At 39.9% G+C, this 22,382-nt stretch overlaps 1 protein-coding gene across 2 annotated transcripts in view; it reads left to right on the plus strand.

The window, feature by feature from the left end:
* Positions 1–22,382, plus strand: part of cemip (cell migration inducing hyaluronidase 1) — a 122,214-nt gene that overhangs the window by 83,376 nt on the left and 16,456 nt on the right. For both annotated transcript variants that reach the window (XM_029497464.1, XM_029497465.1), the window contains exons 12-18: positions 5,385–5,554; positions 8,155–8,364; positions 9,032–9,237; positions 15,324–15,393; positions 17,423–17,551; positions 20,650–20,735; positions 22,106–22,237. In XM_029497464.1, coding sequence (XP_029353324.1) covers positions 5,385–5,554; positions 8,155–8,364; positions 9,032–9,237; positions 15,324–15,393; positions 17,423–17,551; positions 20,650–20,735; positions 22,106–22,237 — 1,003 coding nt within the window. The remainder of the gene's footprint in view (positions 1–5,384; positions 5,555–8,154; positions 8,365–9,031; positions 9,238–15,323; positions 15,394–17,422; positions 17,552–20,649; positions 20,736–22,105; positions 22,238–22,382) is intronic.

The raw sequence follows: 22,382 nt of genomic DNA on the forward strand, positions 1-22,382 counted from the left end.
TTGCCTTAATGAGTTTATGGTCTCAGTCTCTAGTTTCAAGTCTTCAATACAACATGAGTAGAGTACAGAGCCGGTCAGATGTAGCCCTCAGCCTGTTTTTTAAAACTGGACAAATTACAAACTCTAGGCTTCAAAACAACTTCTCAAAAACTAATGGTTGATGAGAGGATAACTTCCTCAGATTTGATTTACTGAGTCTTGAGATTTAAATGTAGTAGCACTTTAGTGTCTGCTTCTTTTGAACCACCAGCCAGTTGGACATCTGGGTGACTGAAGCTCCTGCCATCTGTGCCCCAATAATTTGAACCCACTTTCATAGTCGCTTAAATCTCTCCATTTTGACAGAGTGCGTTTCATTTTCATCCATTCGACAGACCAGGATAGGAAGCTAATGGCTACAATGTACCGAGCAGTGCACCGTGTAGAAGCACTTTCACTTGCTTTTTCGCTCATTTATGTATTTTATTTTTTAAATGAATCACCGTCTGTTTATTTTAGATTTGAAGTGCAAACTGATTGATCCAATAACATCAAATGGCTGCTTTTGCTCTTTAACAAATCTATACAACTGAGTACTGAGGCCAAGGGCTTCACTCATTCAACCAGATCAAGATCAGAGCTCAAAATACACAAAATGTTCTTATCTTAAAACAGAACTGAGTTGTTTCCATGTTATTCCAGTTGCAATTTGTTTCTGGCACGTCTCAGTTTCCTCAGTAAAGAGGGCAGATGCTTAATGTGCTCCTTATCTTGATATAGTTCCCCAACATGAATATAGCCATGCAGCTCAAATTAATTAGATTAGACTTCACTGAACTACTTCAAAACATGTCTACATTTGTCAGCGGCTGCACAGCTGAAGTCAGCGTGGCCAGCATGCAGCACGCTGTCTGTGCGTTCTGTCTCATTTATCTCTTTGGATGATCACATACCTTAATGTGAGTGGTGTTGTGAAAGTAGACAAAGAAAGGTCCTGTTTCTAGCTAATTTCTTAGTTTCCCCCTAAAGAAAAGCTTCTGCAGATACTAACACCTTGATTATATGAAGCTACTGCATAGGACCTTTATTTTACATCTGAGCCCGCTGGGACCATTCTGATCAATGTCACATCTCTGTTTCTTTAAACTTGGCACAGTTTAACAATTGAATCAAGCTAAGTCGTGTTCTTATTAAAGTACATAAACACATTGTATATTTTGACTTGAAAGTTGAAATGTAGATGCTCATGTTATATCCGTTTGTAAATGAAAGTGCCATCCTAAATGCTGGAGGCAGTTTGTTGTTGTGTTAGTGTTTATTCCACCCTCTGCAGGTCTGAGGTCTCACTTACAAAACTGCCTGGGATTCATACTAAAACTGCACGTACGGCAAAACCGGAAATGGCATACAGCAACAAAACAAAAACAAAACAGATTTCTCAAACCAAGTGTACGCACACCTGCTGAAAATTTCCTCATATAAAGCACACGTGCCCTTGAAAATGTGCACAAATGGATTCACCTCATATTCCATTCTCTACACACCCACATTCCACCATGCACGGTCAATGCAAAGCGCATTATGAATGTTGCTGTTCTGGTCAAGCCTGCAGAGAAAGACGAAAAAGCAAAAGTATTGGCTGAAATTCAGGTGTTTGGTGCTGAGGTGAAGGGAGAAAAAGTTTTTGTATTTGGTAGCCATGGTAACAGTGCCACAAAAAAAAAAAAAAAATGCACTCGGTACTCTGGGAGGAATGTGATGGTGAGAAAACTGATTGCATATTGAGCAGAGTTTATTAATATATTTCAAATTTAAATGCGCATGGCTCATTAGCACGAGCCCAAATAACTGCTTTTTTGAATGTTGATAAAGTTGATAAATGTTTGAGATGAAGTGGAATTGAACATAGAACAGGAATCACAAGGCAAGCTGGCTTCAGTTCACCTCTTCATCCTCCGTGTCGCTAGTTTCCCCTGTCTCAAAAATTATCGTACGCATTGCTCCGAGTTTACGCCAAGGACCAACACTCCTCCCGTCAAGTTTAATCACAACAACTAAATCACAACTTTTGCATTAGAATTGGCATAACTGGTAACAATTTGTGCGTACGCTATAGTGAAAAAAGAAACCCCATGAGTAATATGCTCAGGGAGATAAACTCCCTCTCCTTTTACGTTAACAAACTCCTCCCACAAATGCCTTCATAATCACTCAGTATCTTCCCAAGACCACGAAGATGTAAAACTATCAAAATCTTTTTCGACTGTTATTCCTTCAGGGCGTGGCATGGCTCCAATTTCGATGTGTCACCATAAAAGAGGAAGTGCTTCTAACTCCAACATATGTCGTCCAATCTGCCCAAAATTTTCTGTACACGCTTACACACGTGTTCAGTTGTATGAGTCAGTCGTCAGGTTTAGAGAGCCACACTCTGGACACAAGTAGTCAGCCCCCGGTTCACATGATATTTCCATAATGTGTTCTTCATATAGTCAGCACTTAAAAACGTCGCACGCCAGCCACTCACAACCAAATGTTTTAAGTTTTAAGGCGTTTGGGTGAGGGGGAATCCGGGGGCTCCATGAAAGAGGAAGAGTTGCAGAGGGGGTCGCGACTTTAATGTGGAAATGGATGAAATTAAATGCACATGAAGTAAAATAATAATACATCAAAGGTTCATTTGAAAATTGTGGATTTTTTTTTTTTAATTGATTGTCAAAAATGGCTGAGCAAATAAATACTGCAATCCTTTCCAGTCACCCAGGGGAGAATAGTATCACTGGAGGTAGTTCGGAAGGAGTTACGTCTAAAATTATTTAGACGGAATAAATGACAGATGCTGTTGAGGAACTAGAGGCACAAAATTTGGTATAATGTAAAACTTCCCCAGAAACAGTATTAATAGTTTTAAAATGAAGATAAACTTGAAGGGGATGTTAGGACGTAGTTCAAACCCATGGCCAGTCCTTTCATTCCTTTTTAGATTTTTATCCTGCAAAAATGAAAATGGAGAGAACCCCCCAGGATAGTTGATGGTTCAAATTAAACAACCTGTTTCCCCTGAACAGCTCATTGTTGATGTTGCTTAACCTGAAGAAGCTAGCTTCTCTGTAACTAATGATATTAAACCTGGAGAAAGCTCCTTTGTCGTCTCAGGTAGCAGGTCAAAGAGAAGCAATTGCTCCAAATCATCCACATTATCAGCACAGATCCAGAATATGGCTGAAATGGAAACCCTCATAGTAAAGGCAGTTCGCCGCTTACAAACAGTTGTTTCTGTTTCCTCCATGATGGAAAAGGTGGACTGCCCCCACCCCCCAAAGCAGTTCACAAGCTCACAGCTGCAGTTCAGTCTGAGAGTTGACAAGATACCGAAGTCAATGCTGCAACTGAAACTTTTTTCTTTTCTCTGACAGTCAAACAGTGCTGAAGTGCATTTCCACAGAAAAGACCAAGCAGATCAATGCATTGATCCCAATTCTGCCAAAGAGCAGCACAAATCACAACATTAGGCAGCTTTTCACTTATCAGTAGCATTGTTATAAGTCAAAATATGTTTTCGGTTCACGATGAAACTGTGATGGAACCAATGTATTTTAGCTAAGGATAGGGAAACTCATTTCACCTGCGTACACAGGCCCATTCTTTCTCTTGATAATAACTCCCTAAATCAACACTTAAATACTGAGCCACTAACTTCAGATGAGGGTTTTGTGAGTCTCTTGCAGATGTGAGATGAGATGTGAGAAGGTATTCTTTTGAAGTGATTGCTCAGCAACCAGACATATTTATTACATTGCATGTATAATCTTTAAGATTTTAATCATATTAAAGTCAGTTTATTAAGAGCTGTATTTAGATTTATTTCAGGGGCACAGTTCCATTAGTTTGCGGCACAGATCACAGAACGCTGTGTCCGACAGGTGGAGCACAGTGACGTATTATTACCAGAAAAGATGGCTGCTGGTTGCCACTACACAGGGGAGGTAAACACCAACTGGAGGGAAATAAGAATAGTTATTATATCCACCCATCAATTATTTCATTTGGGTGAAACTTTGTAGTAACAGCTGCAATCCCAAAACACTGCATCTTTTCTCTCTTTTTTTTTTTTTTTTTTTTATACAACAAAAGCATGAACAGTATTGCAAAAAAAAACCAATGTTGGTCAGTTTTATATAGAAGACAAAGCAGAGTTATGACTCAAACTGAGGTACATCAGTGAGAACTAAACTATAATAATAAAGAGTCAGGAAAGAAATTCTTACCAAACTGAAAAAATTTCAATGAATGACCTTTAAATCGCACACAAAAACAACTTTTATTGCTCCAAACTTTTCCATGACAGCTAAGTGTGTGCATATGTGCTTCTAACTTTGTGAAGGCTAGTTCTAGTTAAAGACAACATAGACCACTTAACAACAAAATAGCTCCAGAACCAACAGGATGACAACTTCAGCGATGTGGTGATGTGTCATGGAAGAGGTGTTGTGTTTTTGTGTTTGTTTTGTTTTTTTTTTTTTTGTTCTTTTGGTCCATTTTAATGTAGTTATTGGAAGGTTGGATCACAAAACTGGAAACATAAGTTATTATTTACCTTGTATATGTAACATTCTCACAAAGATATGTTGTGGGTGTGCTTATAGATACGTGTGAATAAACGCACAAACAGAATCAAATGGTGGTCAAGTTAGTGTGTTAGTGTGTGTTTAGTCACCTCCAACTGACACACATATATACACACAAGGAAATATTTTCAGGGAAGAATTTTCTGTCTTCCTGCATCATACACGCATTCAGAAGCAACTGCCACTGTTGTGTTGTGTGATTCAAACGTCCTTTGTCATTGTTTCTTTGAAAAGAGTCTTTGTGCGTATCGGATAAAAGTAAACATTAACGTGATATGCTGTGTCCTTCCATGGCAGTCACATCATGTCATGGACTCACAGACAAAAAGATCCAAGATAGCATTTCTTCCACTGTGGTTGTAGGAGTGCTCTTTATTTTCATCTCTCTCTAGTAGCTGTTGTCTCCTGCCCAGCTGCATCAGAAGATAAGTCAATTAAACGTCCCCATATTTTAGCTTTAACTGTATCAAACTGTGCCTACCTGTTCTCATTTGAATACAGAGAAGAAGTGCTCAAAATCCTCCACATTACATTTATGGGAAGCATCTGCTCAACCAGACACACACACACACACACACCTCAGCTCATGGGCCGTAACTAATAACACAAAGTAGAGACATCTGTTGAAAATACTTTTTGAATCTTCACTTACCTGCAGTCTGTGTTGACTGGTCTCTCTGTTCTACAGAGCTGAACACACGTTCAACAGATGCCCATTTTATGTGTAGTTAATTATTGTTTTCTTCCGTGTGTGTGTGTGTGTGTGCGCGCGCACAGGTAAGGCCCAGTTCATCCACTTGGGTGAGGAGGTCGACGGGGTGGATATGAGAGCAGAGGTTGGCCTTCTGAGTCGTAACATCCTGCTCCATGGTGAGATGGAACCTGGCTGCTACGGCAACGAGGCTTGCAAATTCTTCGACTTCGACACTTTTGGTGGACATTTAAAGGTATTCTGTCAGCCTAAACTTCTTATTTACAGAACACCCAGCCATATGATTCTGTAAGGAACCAGTTTCCACAAGGAATCATGCAATTCGGCCAGTTCGGATGATTGTGAAGTCACGCTGATTTATTTCATATTTATTTTTATTTTGAGAGCTGCTTTCTAATTTAATCTAATACTCAATCTTGGCAATAGTAGTCGACAAAAAAAAAGCAACTCAAGGTACTTGGTTTTTGTATTGAAGTCTTAAGTCAGGTTTGAACAATCCCATTTTCATGCAACTAAATCTGTTACTCTGCAGTGTGCAACAAATGGTCATTGTTCTGAGCTGAACTTTTAGTTATATTTAGTTCCCAAGTTTCAAAGGCTTGTTTTTTATTATGTTTAGGTCTTTCGTTCTAATCTTTTTTTGTTTTGTTTTGTTAAAGCAGTGATATTCCCCTTTAAGCATATAGAGGCATAATGATTTGAACTAGCCTTTAAATTGAAATATGCTGCCTTATTAAGCCTCATTAAAGAATGTGTGGTGTGTCGTCATATTGAAAGTCAATGGGCAAAGTCTAAACTGAGCACTGCAGTTTACATAAAAGCAGAAGATGTTTATTTTTAATTCTAAACTTTAGGGTTTAATTCGTTAATATTGTTTAAATTCTTTCAAAGCAAAAATGTGACTTCTCATCAGCGAACACATTTATTTCCTGCATTCAAAATACACTAGTTTAGTAGGATTAGCCTAATCCAATCATAACAAATACAGATGAAAAAAAAAAAAGCCAATACCAAAATATTGAGTTGTTTTTCTAAGTAGTTTTCAGGGTACTTGGGTTGTTTTTGTTCACAGCTGGAATCTTATGCCTCTGAGTGAATCCAAATGTGTGACATAATGTGAACTCACGAAACTGACTCCACCAGCTAACACCTTTTAGTTTCATGAAACTCGCGTTTCCTTTCATATTGAGGATTTATTTGAGTCACTGACAGTGCTCCATTTACCTCACTTCCCAGAGGACAGCCTGCTCCACCCCTCCGCAACTCCATCGTGCATGCATACGCATCATCATCACACCCTGGCAGGCTTGCAAAAAGCGCTGCTACTTTAAGTTCCAGCTCTGACCCAAGCATCAAGATGAGATGGTGGATATGAAAGGTGACATGAAAATAGATCAGATACGGTTCAGTTTCTGCTGAAATGTAAACCAAAGGAGAAGTCCGATATTTTTCTTGCCGTTGCTGTCTCATTCAGACCAAGACAAAAAAACAAACATAGTTAAATTATCTGTGCAACCAGTGCAGAGACAGATCCGGGGACACGTGTGGCACAGTCACACAGGACAGTAAGCATCGTTGCTGTCACAGAGAGTTTTGGGAGGAGAAATCTCAGTTTACTAATGTCATCCCAAGGCTGTGTCATCACTGCACTTTAGTTTTATCACTTCTGAAATGTTTATTCCTGCCTGTCCACATTTCACAGGAGATTTTTTGTTTTCTTTTTACAAACTTCAGCGAAAGCTGTTGAATCTACTTTACTTTGAAAAGGCGGGGGTTGTGATGTTGTCTGGATGGGGAGTGAGGGAAATGATGGCATGACTGGGTCTTACCAGCCTTGACTCTTTGATGACACACATGGATAATATAGATGTTGCTGGATGTTGTCTTTCTAGCAGCTGTTGTTCACCTACAACTGAATCATTCACTCCTCACTCAGCTTTTTGCGTAACTAATGACCTGCAGTAGACCATCTGCTTTGGTTACCTCATGACCAGTGTATATGTGAAATGTGTTGTCTGGTAATGTGGAATTAGGCTGCATGATATGCAGAAATCATACTGTAATTCTTTTGATAGATATAGTGATATGCAGTTGTAATTCCAGCTGTAAAGGAAGCACCGTGGCATTGTAGTTGACGCTGTTGCCCCACAGTAAAAAGGTTGTGGGTGCGATTCCCAGGCCTGGGGCCTTTCTGTGCAGTTTGCATGTTCTCACTGTACCTGCGTGGGCAGGACTGACGTGAGGATTATTGTTTTTGTTTTTTTTTTTTTAATATATAAATCTATTTAACATAATTCTGTTAAAATTGCTTGATGAACTGTAGGTGGATGTGTTGCATCATTTTTGTTCCCCCTTCTCCAGTGCTCATCTCCTTTCACTCTGCCAGACGCCCTCCTACCCTTTTCTCCTCTCTACCGCTTCTCCTTTTTGCTTCTTTCATCTTCATCCATCTATCCATGCCACCCTCAACTTTCTCCACCTGTTGACTCTGACATTTCTAAATACTTTGAAGTGTCCTTTTCATAAACGCTCTTTTCAGCTCTTCTGCCCCTCCTTTCAGTCTTCTGCCTATTTATTTCTTTGGTTTTCTTCCTTCATGCCACTATCCCTTAATTTGTCTATCATTCTTTCCACACTTCCTGCTCTTGGTATTTTACTTTATTCTTATTTCTCCACTTGGTATGCTCCTCATATCCTGATATTATAGATTTAGCTGGAGGTTCTGCTAAAGTTGTATTTACATCATTGATATTATTCATTTCAGTGCCCCATTTGCTTTATGTTGCCCTTCCCAGTGATTACACCTATAATCTGAAGTGCGTTTGCTGTCCATAGGTGGAGCGTGGCTTCAGGGCGGTTCATATATCAGGGATGGAGTTGCAGCACATGGGCCAGCAGACGATGGGGCACTATCCCATCCATTTCCACATGAATGGAGATGTGGATGAAAGGGGAGGTTACGACCCCCCCACCTTTGTCAGAGATGTGTCCATCCACCACTCCTTCTCCCGCTGCATAACCATCCATGGCTCCAATGGACTGCTGGTCAGTTCAGAACTCTTTTCAGTAAAGTTTTTTTTTCTTCTTCTACATGGTGATATACAAGGAACATTACTAATAGTATGATAATATACACTTGTTAAATTCAGTGAGATAAGAACTGAACCTTATTTCCGTTGACACCCAGCAGTCAGTCCACTTCAGCTTCATCAGTTATCAAGTCTTTTACTTGAAATTTGAACTGCAACAAAGTTACATCAGAAAGTAACTAAAGCTGCTTTCAAAAAAGTAGTTCAGACTACTTAAAAATAAATGGAGTAATAATCTGCTCACATCTAGCATCTGTACAACAGGGCAAATAGGTTTTACTCCCTAAAACTAACCTATCACAACAGCTACCAAAAATCAGGGATAAAAGGTATTTTCAGTATCAACTTATTATATCCATTATTTCCCTCCATGCACAATAGCCTAGCACGGAGTTAATTAATATATCAGAGAAGATGGAGTTTAAGAGGAGCTAGCCAGGCGATGAAAAGAAAAAGGAATGTGGTGACATTCAACTGTAGTCTTCATTGGCAGTTATCATTGAGGGTAATTTCTTCACTGTGGAAAAAATAAAAGAATGTGATTCCTCCAGTGGAAAGGCCATGACAAGTAGGACTTCTTGTCACGCTGTGATCATTGTCATTCAACATCTTTCCCTTCCCAGGTGAGGGATGTGGTAGGTTATGACATGCTGGGCCATTGTTTCTTCACGGAGGACGGCCCAGAAGAGAGGAACACATTTGACCATTGTCTGGGACTGATGGTGCGAGCAGGGACTCTACTGCCCTCAGACAGAGACAGCAAAATGTGCCGTGACATCACAGATGGTGCTTATCCAGGATATGTGCCCAACCCACGACAGGACTGCAGGTGAGACATGCACATCCAACCTCTGCCATGGGACTCCCACGTTTCAGCACAACAGCTTAACTTTCTAGTCTGAAAGAAACGTCCCACACACTAAGAGCTGTTTCCTTTGGCAGAAAGTAAACGTTGGTTTTCCTCTATTTCTATCACTTCCAGGTAATTAAGGTGCAACACCAGGAAACACCAAGTGTTTCTACTCATATAACCTTTATAAACCAGGAAGGTTTTAATTTTCCTCAACAGTGCAACATGATATTTCATTTACGGTGAAGCAACATTAAATAACTTCCTCACAAAACTGAGTCAGAGAATCCAGCTCTTCTTTGATTATCTGTTAGTTATTTGTTAATAGTGTAAACAAGTGACTTCCTGAATGCTGTCTGATGTAACATCTCTGTTGTAAAATCTGTGCCCTTTAAGATTATTGTTAAAATGAATAGTTTGGAAATCTTCCCTCCAGTATTCACAGATCATTGGCATCATGGAAGACAGAGAAAAAACAGGCTGAGTTTATGTACGAGAAACTCTCATGTTTAGACTCTGTTGTTGCCAGCAACAAAGATGCAGACCTGTCTTTTGGGCGGTGTAAGACAGAGCAGCAAAGAGAATTTAGGTCTGTGAATGGGCGCCGTTTCCACAGCAACTAGGTTCACATCTACTTTATATTTAATTTTCAATCTGTCTATCACTCAAAGTCAGTGTTGTGGAGTCATGTGGAAAAAGAGAACAAGAGCATCGCAGCCTTTCTGGAATTGTCCAACACATGATATAAACGTTTTCATTCACACCAGTGCAGCTTGTGTCAGAGCTCTGTGTACGAATGCAAATCTGCAAGCGCAGAGTTCAGCTCCACCAATGACTTTTCCATTTCACAAATAGAAAATTGATTCACAAGTAACAGCTGTAATGTAAGGAAGATATTTGCAATCGAGTGCATTTTTTATGTATTTGGAATCTATATTATGTAAGATGTTTGAGTTTACAAATTATTTTTTTTATAGACGCACACATAATACTGAAATAATTCAATCTCCATAATAAGCCTTCAAAAAAAATAAGCCTCTAACAACAAAGCTTTAGTGTGCATATTTTTCGCTGTTAAACAAGGTTATCTACTAGAAACAGTGCTGAATAAGGATAAGGAGCGCGTAATACCTAATAAGAATAAAAATGTGGGTGTAGTGGTGTTGATGTAAGAACGGCATGTGTGAAATTATTAGCATGATGGCGTTTGCAGAGGGTGTATGAGCACAATGTATGTGACTAATGATAATATAGTTTTAGTAACAGTTTTTAAAGTTACACTAATGATGTTAAATGCTGTATCAGTTGAATTTCATTCATCCATCCATCTTCCTCTGCTTATCCATTCACAGCCAATTCCAGTTCACATTGTACAGGTTGCCAGTCCACTGAAGGCCTCAGTTTGTTTTATTCCATATAAATTAATAAAATTAACAAAAAGGTCAATTTGGAAATTAACGGTTAAACATGACAAAGAAAAGCTCCAAGAGAATAATTTACTTTTCACCTGAAAGATTGCCAAGACCTACAATTACGTGATAAATCATTGTATCAAAGACACAAGACAAAAATAAATAAATAAAAACTGCAGTGTAGAAAGTGCTGGAAACATCGTTGGCTGGTGAGAAGGTCAGCGGTTCACCAGAAAGTAAGTTTGAATCTCCACTCCATCACTTTTCTGTTTTTAAAAAAAAAAATATATATATATATATATAAAAATGCTTGAAACCCAAGCTGACTACATTGCATAACCACATCTTTTATACCAGCCTATTGTGTTGTGCAGATTCACCCTCTTTACTAAAAATAAACAAACATTGTCTTGTAAACACTGGTGCCAGACATCTAACCGTCATTAAAGTTGCTTTTTAAATTTGCTGGGACATTCCGTTTTCCCACAACTTTGTCACGTCATAAATCAAGTCGCATACTTCAGATTAACAAATTTAATCATTTAACCCAGTATGGTACATTGTTGCCCTCAGGCAACAAACCCAAAGAATAAAAAATCACCGCAATGAGGAAATATTTTTAAGAAGGGTGGAGACCATAAGAAACCAATAAAATGTTTTAAATTTTTCACATGACTTTCAGGAAGCTATGTTGAAACTTTTTTTTGCAGACTTAAGGGAACAAGCTTTGCCATTTGCTCCATAAAAATTGGCTTAAAACCTTCCCAGGCTTTTTTCTATCAGGAAGATATACACACATAAATAGATGTGTAAAACTTTTTTTTTATAGTTTAATGCATATGTATTTGCTAATGAAATATTAAAACTTGTTAAAAGGCAACTGTTGCCCAGGGCAAAAACGTACCATTATGGAAAATTGCATATGCTGCCTTAAGGCCGCCATGGCAGCATTAAAATTTGGTGGTGTGCATATAGGTATAATATTTAGGTATAGGTTAGGTATATTTTATGGTATAAAAGCATACCATTTTTAATAATTTTAGGAATGATCTTTATCTTTTTTAAAATGTAAATTGTGAGAGCCTGCTACAGCTCCTCTGTTTTGGCATCGTGCCAGTATGTGGAAACAGATGGAACGTGTTCAGGTTTTAATCTCTTCAGGAACTGAATATGGAGCCGTACCTGTCCCACTCACTGACCGTGGGATGTACAGGCTGGCTGCCACGGCTTGTTTGTTCCATCGCAGCTTTTAGAAACAGAGAACAAATGGTTCATGCTTAAGAAACCTCAAAGAAAAAAATTCAACCTGGGAACACCTGGGAACCTAAAGTTTCACCCCCCCACCCCAATCTTCCAGTAGCTTGGTGCCGTTTAAATGGAAAGTCAGTTAATCTAGAGAGGCCTGCAACAGTAAGTGGGGGAACTCCAACAACCCAAGTTACTGAATGAGCTTGTCAAGTTTCTGCTGCCGGCTCATACGCCAAAAAAAGTCGTAAAAAGTGTGGATTCATGCTGCAATGTGATTTATTGCCAGTGCCCCATTAGCTTCTCTTCAAAAGGCTCCAAGATAAAGTGGACTTTGGAGAGGAAGAGTACTCTCCTGAGCCGTTGATTGGTTGGTTGACTTTGATTTTCAGACTCTGTGGCAAAATTCAAATATGTTTTTCACCCTCACCAGGACCCAAGAGCAGCACAACAGCAGGGGTGTAATTATAAAAAGACTTTATTCAAATCCTCTCAGCAAGTGAGTAACAATCCATTCAGTCAGTGTCCTTGCCAGGATGCAGACCTGGTTCTTTGTATGGACAGGCCATGACAATGCCTCTTAGCCACAAGGGAGGCTAGACCAGGTGGCAACAGGAACAGAGTCTCCAAAGAGGTACCAGGCAATTCCTCCCAGGAGAGCTGGCGACACACAGGCAGGTCACATTTCCAGGACAGAGGCAAGGCAGCATGGTCAGGTAGGGTTGCTGTCAGGAGATGAGTCGGATAAGACTGCTGAAGCAGCGTCTGTGAGGATCTGGGCTCTTAAAATACTGGCTGGCTGGAGAGACCCGGTGCGGGAGATTGTGACTGATGTGGCGGCGAGTGAGTGTGGACCTAATGTGGCAACCCGTTAGTGTTTTCTGCTGTGTGAGTCGAACAAATCAAGTCAATATTCTTCCAAAGCAAAGTCTTACTGTGTACTATCCAGGTTCTTTGAATGGAAAAGAACCTGGATATCACTTCACTTTGAAGATGCATTCAAAATAGAATTTCTATCCAGCATATCAACACAAGCACACACCTTTGGCAATAGACAGTGTTATATTTACAAGATATAGATGCAGCTCATAATATGAAGCAGTTTAATCCCGGTCACGTGGCTTTTTATCTCACCATACTGCCTGTACCTTCAGCTGCAGCACATAGAGGCCAAGGTTAGAGATACACTGGCTTTCACTGATACAGAGTCATCCACCTGCTGGGTTTTGCAGTATCTCCCCTCATCTCCGTATCTTATTTCTAGTCCTTTCTTTTCATTGTTTGCCATTTTCCCTTCTTTGTCTCCAGCTATAACAGCCAGGAAATAGCCACTTCTTTGTACTTCTAACGATGAATTCTGTCCAATTTGTCTGATAATTGCGCTCTGTAATGATTTCCAAATCGCAGTGTACTAGCGTCTGTTGTTCAAAAATTCCAATTTAATCAAACATGTTTGAGCTAACAATGTTCCCCAGAGGAGGTGTTGTGATTCATCTCCTTTGTGCTCTCCCTTGTGGCGTCTTCTATCTCTGTTACGACCCCGACCTAGGGAAAGGAGGACGCAACACAAAAAGCCAGATGTAGTTTGGCAAACTAAGGTTTTATTGCCTTAGATAATGGGGGAAAAAAAAGAGAAAATGGGTAATATAACCAAAGGAACAAACTGAGGAAGAGGGCCGAGGGATGCTGGTCAAATCAAAAAAGGAATAAAACGTAAAGAGGACTCACTGAGCTACGTTTCTCTATTTGCTTGAGACCAAAAGAAAAGAACACAAAAAGCTACCTGCTTAAATAAAAACCCAAATTACAAACGACCAGCATCCCTTCACCTAGTATGTCCACACATCACCAAAAAATGTAAAAAATTATATCAGCCGTCAGTTCGTTATATAAACACTTAAACCTGGCCACACTTCTTAAGAGCATCACTCAGGAAAATAATACAAGCCTGAAAACTAACAAACAAAACTCGTATAAGGAACTGCCAAATCTCTGATCTCTCTTTGCGGAATGCAAGATTTTGAGGCCGAAGCACAGCCGAGGCGAACCGTCTGATTCAGCCAGCTGACCCGGACTGACTGACGAGTTGCCTCTCTTGTAGTCCGCCATCTGGCAATTGACAGGAGGCGCGGCCGGTCGGTCAGGTGCCGCACCAATCCGAACTGGGTGAGGGTCCAGGTGAAACAGAGGAAAGGTGCCGTTCCAATCGGCACACACACAGTGCTGACGGCTGTACACATACCCTACATCCATAACAATCTCTCTTCCCTTTAATTGTTAAGTTGTGTATGTGTGTGAAAGAGAGAGAGTGCATGTCTTTCTATTTCTGTGTGGACATTTTTGTCAGTCCTTGCAACTACAAAGGACCTTTTGAGGAAGAAACTTTGTCTCAGGTTGTTGGTTGTGTGCTTTTAACCTTCTGAGACCTTCACTTTTATTTGGTATGCATATGGGCCGTTTTGATTGTACACTGATCATTCAAATGTGGTTTAGTGAACACAAGATGACAGACACAAATTTCCATGAATGCCAAAATATCATGTCCTCATATGAGGATGCCTCCAATGGTTTCTTGATTTTTTTATTTTTATTTTTATTATTTTCTTTTTTTTTTGTGTGTGTTAGGATTCACAGCACATTTATAGTAATGTTCACGTTCAGGTCCATATATTGTATTTTTTTTTTTTTATGATGCATATTGCTTTTTCAATCTTATTTGCATCTATTGTGGTAAAAACCTGAAAGCTACCCTGTTCCAAATGATCATGGTGCTTAGTAAATACTGTCCTATCGCTCTTAGGTTTGGTCACCAGCTGTGGCGCTCTCCTTCTCTCCCTCAGATGCTTCTCAAGTACATATCTTGACCTTTCTTCTAGCAGCATGGTCATTCTGAAATGTCAAAATTAACACAATGAGGGGAAAAAAACAACCCACACACACATCAGGGGTAGCCTGAATTCCAGTATTTTGCATGAGGACACTTTGACATGTAGATGACTCTACTTCATGAACCATAGCCAGCTCTGTGTGGACATACGATGGGTATAGTCTATGTCCTGTCCTGGGTTTTAGCAGCCACCTTCAACATTACTCATTTCATTAATATCTCCAAAAACTAATATTTGTAGACACTTGTTATGATGTTTACAGACAACTTCAAAAGCTCCTTGTTTTACTTCACTTTATGTCACTGTCACTGTCCAAACAGATGTTAACACTCCAAATATCAAGAAAAAATGTCACCAAACGTTTGAGATACACGATCTTTTAGTTTGGCACTGTTGTCCTAACCAAAAAGCTCATCTCCTGTTCCTGTCGATTCACTGTTTGATCGTTGGTTCAAACTCTGTGTGAAAACCTATGACCAAGCTATTTCTTTCTCCTTTCCAACATGCTCCGTCTTTGTAGCGCAACTTCAACTTTCTGGATCGCCAACCCAAATAACAACCTCATCAACTGTGCTGCTGCAGGCTCAGAGGTGAGTTTCTCATTCCAGCTTTCCATCCCCCCTCTTCCCCAGATGTCTCCAGGTGGAGGTCTCATTACCATGTTGCCAGTTCGGATTAATAGCTGTATACTCCTATTAACTCTAGAATCAAGCAGACAACGGACAGAAGCACTGGCACTATTTCAGCATGATAGAGTACCAATTACGATCACACTTCTGGGATTTCACAAGGATACGTTGGGCAAAATAGAATCTCGTTTATCCTTGCCAACGTGTTAACTTTTCTCATTTGCATATAAAACAGCACTACAACAGACAAGCTGATGTGCAGAGCGGGAAAATGGTTGTTGAAGCTGTGAGTGGGGAAGTGTGCGTGTGTTTATAAAAAGAATTTCACGTGTATCTATATATGAAGCTGGATTCTTTGTTGTTCTACATTCCTAGTCATTAAAAAAAGCTTAGTCTTCCCTCTCCTCTTTGTACGTAGATCACATAAAAAGGAGCTCCTCTTCAAATGCTAACGAACACATACGCTTTATTTCATGGAGGAAACACTAATAATGGCATGTGGGATGGTTTGAGCTCTCAGTAAGTGTGATGTTCAGGTTTTGTGCGTTCTTCGTGAGCTTGTTCATGATGGATTCTGAGGGTCGGACTTACTGGACAGGACATCATCGCCGACACGAGCCTGACGCCCTTCTGTGTGAAAGTTTGTTTTTTGTTCCACTGCAATTCACATGCCGAAGTTAATTATTATTTTTGCACCTGACATTTTTCTCCCGATCACCTATCTAATGTTCTTTTTATTTAGGCTACAAATAGGCTGTTAATAGGTTGTGGGTGTTTTGTTTTGAATGTAGGCTCTGTGTTGTCAATAGAGACAGATTAATAAAGGGCACGAAAAGGAAAACGTCCTGGTTTGTTGCACCACACCTGTCATGTTTTTATTCCCCACCAGTGAGGCACACCCCACACTTTGAGAAATTCAAACGCAGAGCCAGAGACACTTTTGAACCACGTCTCTGGTGTAGTCACTGTTCTCCTGCCAAAGGGATTTTAAACTTGTTTTAAACTGTTCTCAGATAATCAGATTTTTTAAACTGTTACATCTCCTTACCCACAAGTTTGACTGAGGACTATACTGAAAGCCTCTAGCGCTGTGTCCTTCCAAAACCTTGAGATGGAACAGGGTGATTTCTGAGGTTTACTTTTGCTCATTGTCTTGTTTTCACTTTCGCCTCCTTGAGTGACTGCATCTTTGCATATTAAGTGAGAAGGTTGTTTTCATTTTTCTGTCCTGCGTCTCTGGATATTACACAGCCACAAAGCTTCCAACATCAGCGCATTTACAACATGCTTACTATTGGCAAAGTGTCCTTCTTATCAAATGTTTGGGTTTTTTTCCTCACACACCTTTTTATATCAGTTTGTATCAGTTTATATCAGTGATATCAGTTTTAGCATCCTTGTACTTTAACCAAAACAGTATATGGCTATGCAGAAGCTGCTTTGCAGACATACGGCACAATAGTTATGTAAGGTTTTTTCTTTCTACCCAGCAGACATGCAGACATTTTATCTGAAAGTTGTCTTTTCTACATTTTGTCTTGACTTCCAAGGCATTTCAGACAGTGGCAATTTCAAGAAGCACTTTGATGTCTTTTTACAACCTGAGCTGCTTTATAAGCATCGATGAGTCTCATTTTAGATTCTCAGTCAGTTTCTCAGAAGAGCCAGGTATTTTTGAATGACACCACAGATTTTGAAGAGTCACAGAACTATGAAATATCATGTGGCCACAAGCTCCATCATTTCAAATGAGGACGAGTGAGTTAATAAAGGCACATGTCGCATTCATTCATTCATTCATTCATCTTCTGCCGCTTATCGGTTTCAGGGTCACAAAGGGGGTGCTGGATCCAATCCCAGCTCACATTGGGCGAGGGCAGGGTCTATCGCAGGGCCGACACACAGAGACAGAAAATTTTTACAATTTTGCCTTTCTTCTGTCATTTCATATGCAACTATATAACTGTGTATGTGTGTGTGTGTGACTCAGGAAACTGGTTTCTGGTTCATCTTTCACCACGTGCCCACCGGCCCCTCAGAGGGCCTGTACTCCCCCGGACACACCGAGCACAAACCTATGGGCCAGTTCTTCAACAACAGAGCCCACTCGAACTACAGGGTGAGTCTAAGGATGATTGTGGCATCAGGGCTCAATGAACCCTGAATCACATACTGCAGCACCATGGCACTCAGCAAAATGAATAACAAAAACTATGTTTAACAATGACATCTGCTCAAGGCTAGAAACCATATTGGTGGCCCTGTTTTATACTATCTTTATATTTCTGCCCACCCGTGTGATACCATGAGTAACAAATTCATGCCCCCATCAGCGTGCCCATGGGTGTGTCGGTCTTATTATTGCGCATTGTCCAGCACATTGTTTTCTTAAGACAGTGGAATGTGATTGACTAAGAAAACCCCAGGCCTGAAATCAGGGGCTAAGTATTTGATTGTTATTTTAAGAATATATTGTCAAGAGTGCATGAAAAGTTATAGGCAGACGCACCGAGACAATTTCCTCCATTTTAGAACAGCTAAAGTGACGTCAACAGTCTGCTGGTTGTGTGCCTTAGATATTAAACCCTCCCTTCTTCTCAGATAATGTTCAGATTTTGTTAGTGTTATTGGTCTCTTACACCACAAGTTCGACAAAGAAATAATGGAAAAATGATTAGTACAGTTGGTGAAAAAGTCTTCAATTAAAATTTGAATTTCTCAGAGATGGTGTTAGTCAGTGTCATCATAATGTCATCAGGGGAATTTCTTTAGAAGTCTGATTATTAGTGTGACCTAAAACTAAAAATGTTTTTTAGCGGTAGTTTTCAGTTTTTTCTTTTTTTTCCAAAGTTGTCACCAGGGGTGAAAACCAGCAGCAGATTCACAACACTCATACACTTTTCACTCATTATTTCCTGTTCCTTTTTTAAATGATAGCTTTAATTTCTAATCCTGTTCTTTTAATATTAAAAACACTGCAGCGGGGAGCACAAGTTCAATTTGGGACATGTGACTTGTAACGTCAAATAAAAAGGAAGCACAATAAATGAAAAGTGAGAATAACAAATCGAGGACAGACAGCAAAAAGAGAGGAAAGCCAAAGGAGCGAGGAGAGGACAGGAGAGGCGCCTGCGGCATTAAGCACAGCACAGAGCACAGCTCAAGCAGAGAGAGATTTATGAGGCTCTGGTGGAGAAGAAGCGTTATTGTTATCGCCCTCTTTTCTTTGCCCCCAACAGTGATCTCTTATTTCTCTTTTCTCAGTCTTTCCCTCCCTCTTTCTCTTCTTCGGCACGAATTTGGATCATCCTAATGGGAGCATCACTCATGTTAGACTGCCACCCTGGGGTGTTAGTGAGAGGAAAGGTCATGCCAGGGCTGCAGGTTGGGCATTCAGAGAAGCAACACACTGATGGTGCCTTTGTTTTAGAGTAAGAGACTGACTGAGTTTGGCTTCCATCACTGCTACTGTGCTGAAAATGGCATCAAATGTTTCTGGTAATAGTTTAAAGCCCCTCAAAGTGATATATGAATGTGATTAAAAAAGAAAAAACAAAAAACTGATTAAGTGCTTTAAATCTAAAACGCACTCACTGTGAAACACCAGCTGATGTAACACAGTGGTGTGCAGGAACTTCTCCACAAATGCAGAACAGAGCTGCCAAGCATAAGATCCAGCTGGCATTGGGAGTGCTGCACCCTCAACAGATCACCACATACCGCATGTACTTAAACAAACAACCATCCAGTTCAACAATGAACATAATGTGCATATCTTTGGATTGAAGGGGGAGCCAGAGTACTTTGTGGATCACTGCATTAGGGGAGGCCCTTCACACACCTCCATAAATCCTACAAACTTCAGGAGAAGGGAATGATGTGACCCAGGATCAGCAGCTAGGCCTGTAGATATTACCTTATATCGGTGCAGACAGAAAAACAGGTTACAGACAACTGGTTAATGTGTACGTTTTACTTTTGGTGTTGTGCAGCTCTGAATTAATTTGATGGCTGTACATATTATTTCATGATCTGATTAAGCGGTAGCAGTATTCCTGTTCAAGATATCATTTGCCCCTCGTTGCAGACAAACCCAGTACAGAGACAGATGCCCATGTCAGAGGCTGCAAATCACTGCAGACCAAAACTCTGATTGACCACCGCTTCACTGCATGAAGCGTCACATTTATCATGTTTGTACTCACACACGCAGGGCCAGTATCTTCCCCAGGCTCTCATCTGGATCTCTGGTCCCAGACCCAAAGTCAGATATGTGAACTCTTCTGGCCCAAAGTGTTGAATCCACACACTTCACTAACCTAGAAGTTTATAGATTGGCTCCTGTTATTGAGTGTTGACTATTGTCTCAGCCAGAAGAGCCGTGTTAAAGCTGTCCTAAACAGCCACACACTCTCATGCAGGTATTTCAATGTTTTTGTTTTCTGTAAGAAAATATTATGAAGGAAGTTGTAGAGCCACAGCGAAAATGTCAGTTTGTCAGACTTAAAAGGCAGCTTCATTAAACCTACCACACAGCTTTGCAGGATATTTCTTCATAGGAGCAGTTGCTGATTTAATCTGTTGGTACTGCTGCCAGTGCCGGGCTCTTCTTTGTGTGATGTGTAAAAGAGGAGAAACAGTGCTGACATAATGATTTCCGCTTATCGAAAGCAAAGCAAGTTTGTTGGCAAACTTATAGCATGTTTTCCATTTTCTATTCATATCGAAATGGGTACAGATTTTTTTGAATCAGTATGATCTGACTCATCTTAAACTCTTTACAACTGTGTCCACAGTAGCTTTACTGCATGGATTATGAGATTTTGTTGCCGATCTTTGACACCATTTATCACCTCGTTCCTCGCCAAAGCTTTCTGGACTTTTATACATGAACGCACCACCCTTCACTTTAAGGTGGTGTGGATAGGTTTGGTCTCAAACAAGATCTCTCCTGTCATCTTCCTGTAACCACTGATATTTGTTCCCAATAGGTTACCTGTAGCTCCTTTTATCAGATGACGATAGTGTCCAACAAATCTTTTGTAAATGAACCACTGTTTATTTGATAAGCACAACTTCTTTATTCCTCATCATGACCAATATTAACAATTATTTTTAATGGTTGCAATTATTACCATGATACTTTATTCAAAAAATATATGTATTATTTATGTATGCAGTTTACTTATCTTCTAATATATTCTCTTGGTCTTCCAGGCTGGAATGATTCTTGATAATGGAGTAAAGACCACCAAGGCTAACGACAAAGACAAGAGACCATTCCTGTCTCTAATTGGAGCAAGGTCAGACTCCTCACTGATGCTTTCTTTCATGTTATTGCAAGAAGTGTCACATTAAATCTTAATCAGATACTGCAGAAATGAATATATTGAGTACAGCTCATGTAAAAGTACATAATAATTGAAAAACAGGTTTAAAAGAACTAGTATGATTCTGACTGACAGCCAAAATCCTTTCTCAGCATTTTGTCAGCGTCACAAAAATACATGGGATGTTATTTTGCCCTTTTCAAAGTATACCAAAAAATATTGGTGTTTATATGTTCGAATTTTATCATATGTAGTCTTAATTTATGCACAGAGACTCAGAAAAGAGATGATGAGGAACTAATTAGATTTTTATAGTGAATAGTCAAGGTCAAAACAACCTTACAAAATATTATTTGGCTTTGTGAACACAAGAAAGCAAGAGATAATGGCCCTGACCCTGAGAGGAGCTAAGAAGATCAAGGCGATCTACATTTGTAGTAAAAGAAAGGACAACAAATAGAAAGCTCTGTTATAAACTCAGAGGTTATCATGCAGTGGTTCTTGAATGCTTCATGTAATTGCATAAATCTAATTCAGCTGGACACACTGACACCAGGAATTAGACTGCCAAGTTTCATGCACCTTCAACAGTTATTCCCTAAAAAAAAAATTGTAGTAACACATGACTAGCGTTTCATTTGTGAGATAATAGTGCATTAAAATGGCCGTGGTAATTAAATTTGACAGACTGTTGGCCCATTATGCATTGCTTCTCATACACTTACATCATTGCAACATGAGGGTGGTGGGATATGAGTGTTAAATGCTATTATATTTATATTTTCTCTCACATGAGAGTTCTGAATGACTAAAACTATGATTGACAGTAATGGGTTTGTGCCAAGGGAGCATTATTTTGGTGATCTTGGTGTTATGTAACATTTAATTTGCCTGAGCACAGTTTTCCGTATGACCACATAAATTGATGCTTACTGCACAGACACAGACAAAAGCCAGCTGTCACTGAAGCACTGGTTGTTGTGTAGGTGCTGCACTGTGACTAAATAGAGCAGATGAAACAACAGACAGACAACACTTTGATAGGCTCAGCTTCTTAGCTGCTGCTTTTCACGGTTTCAAGAGGACTTGGAAAGAGCGAAAGAGAGATATTCAGGCAATAGTAAACGCTATTCGAGACAAATAACAAACCTAAAAGTTACAGAATTACAGAAGCACGACTGTATGATTGTCTTGAATACATCTGTACATTGGTAAATATCATCAGATCCAAACTGTATTTCAACTGTTTAACAATGTCTCTGTCGGCTGTGGCTGTTCTTTGCTTTATTTTTTTTTTTTTTTTTTTTGGGGGGGGGGGGGGGTTTGTTTGTTTGTTTTTATAGGTATGGCCCTCACCAGGATGCTGATCCCTTTAAACCCAGAGTCCCTGCTCTCATCCATCACTTTGTTGCCTATAAGAACCAGGACCATGGGGCCTGGCTAAGAGGAGGGGATGTATGGCTGGATGACTGTCAGTAAGTGCTGCAAAACACCAAAATCACACTTTCCCCATGCACTTTTGTGGGAGCACCTACGGCTATGGTCAGGAATTTCAGTTAATGTTCACATCGCAGTGGGGAAATGTAACTTCAGTGAATTTAGACATGCCATGATTATTGG

The sequence above is a fragment of the Echeneis naucrates genome, chromosome 3 (assembly GCF_900963305.1).
Source record: "Echeneis naucrates chromosome 3, fEcheNa1.1, whole genome shotgun sequence".
Taxonomy (NCBI): Eukaryota; Metazoa; Chordata; class Actinopteri; order Carangiformes; family Echeneidae; genus Echeneis; species Echeneis naucrates.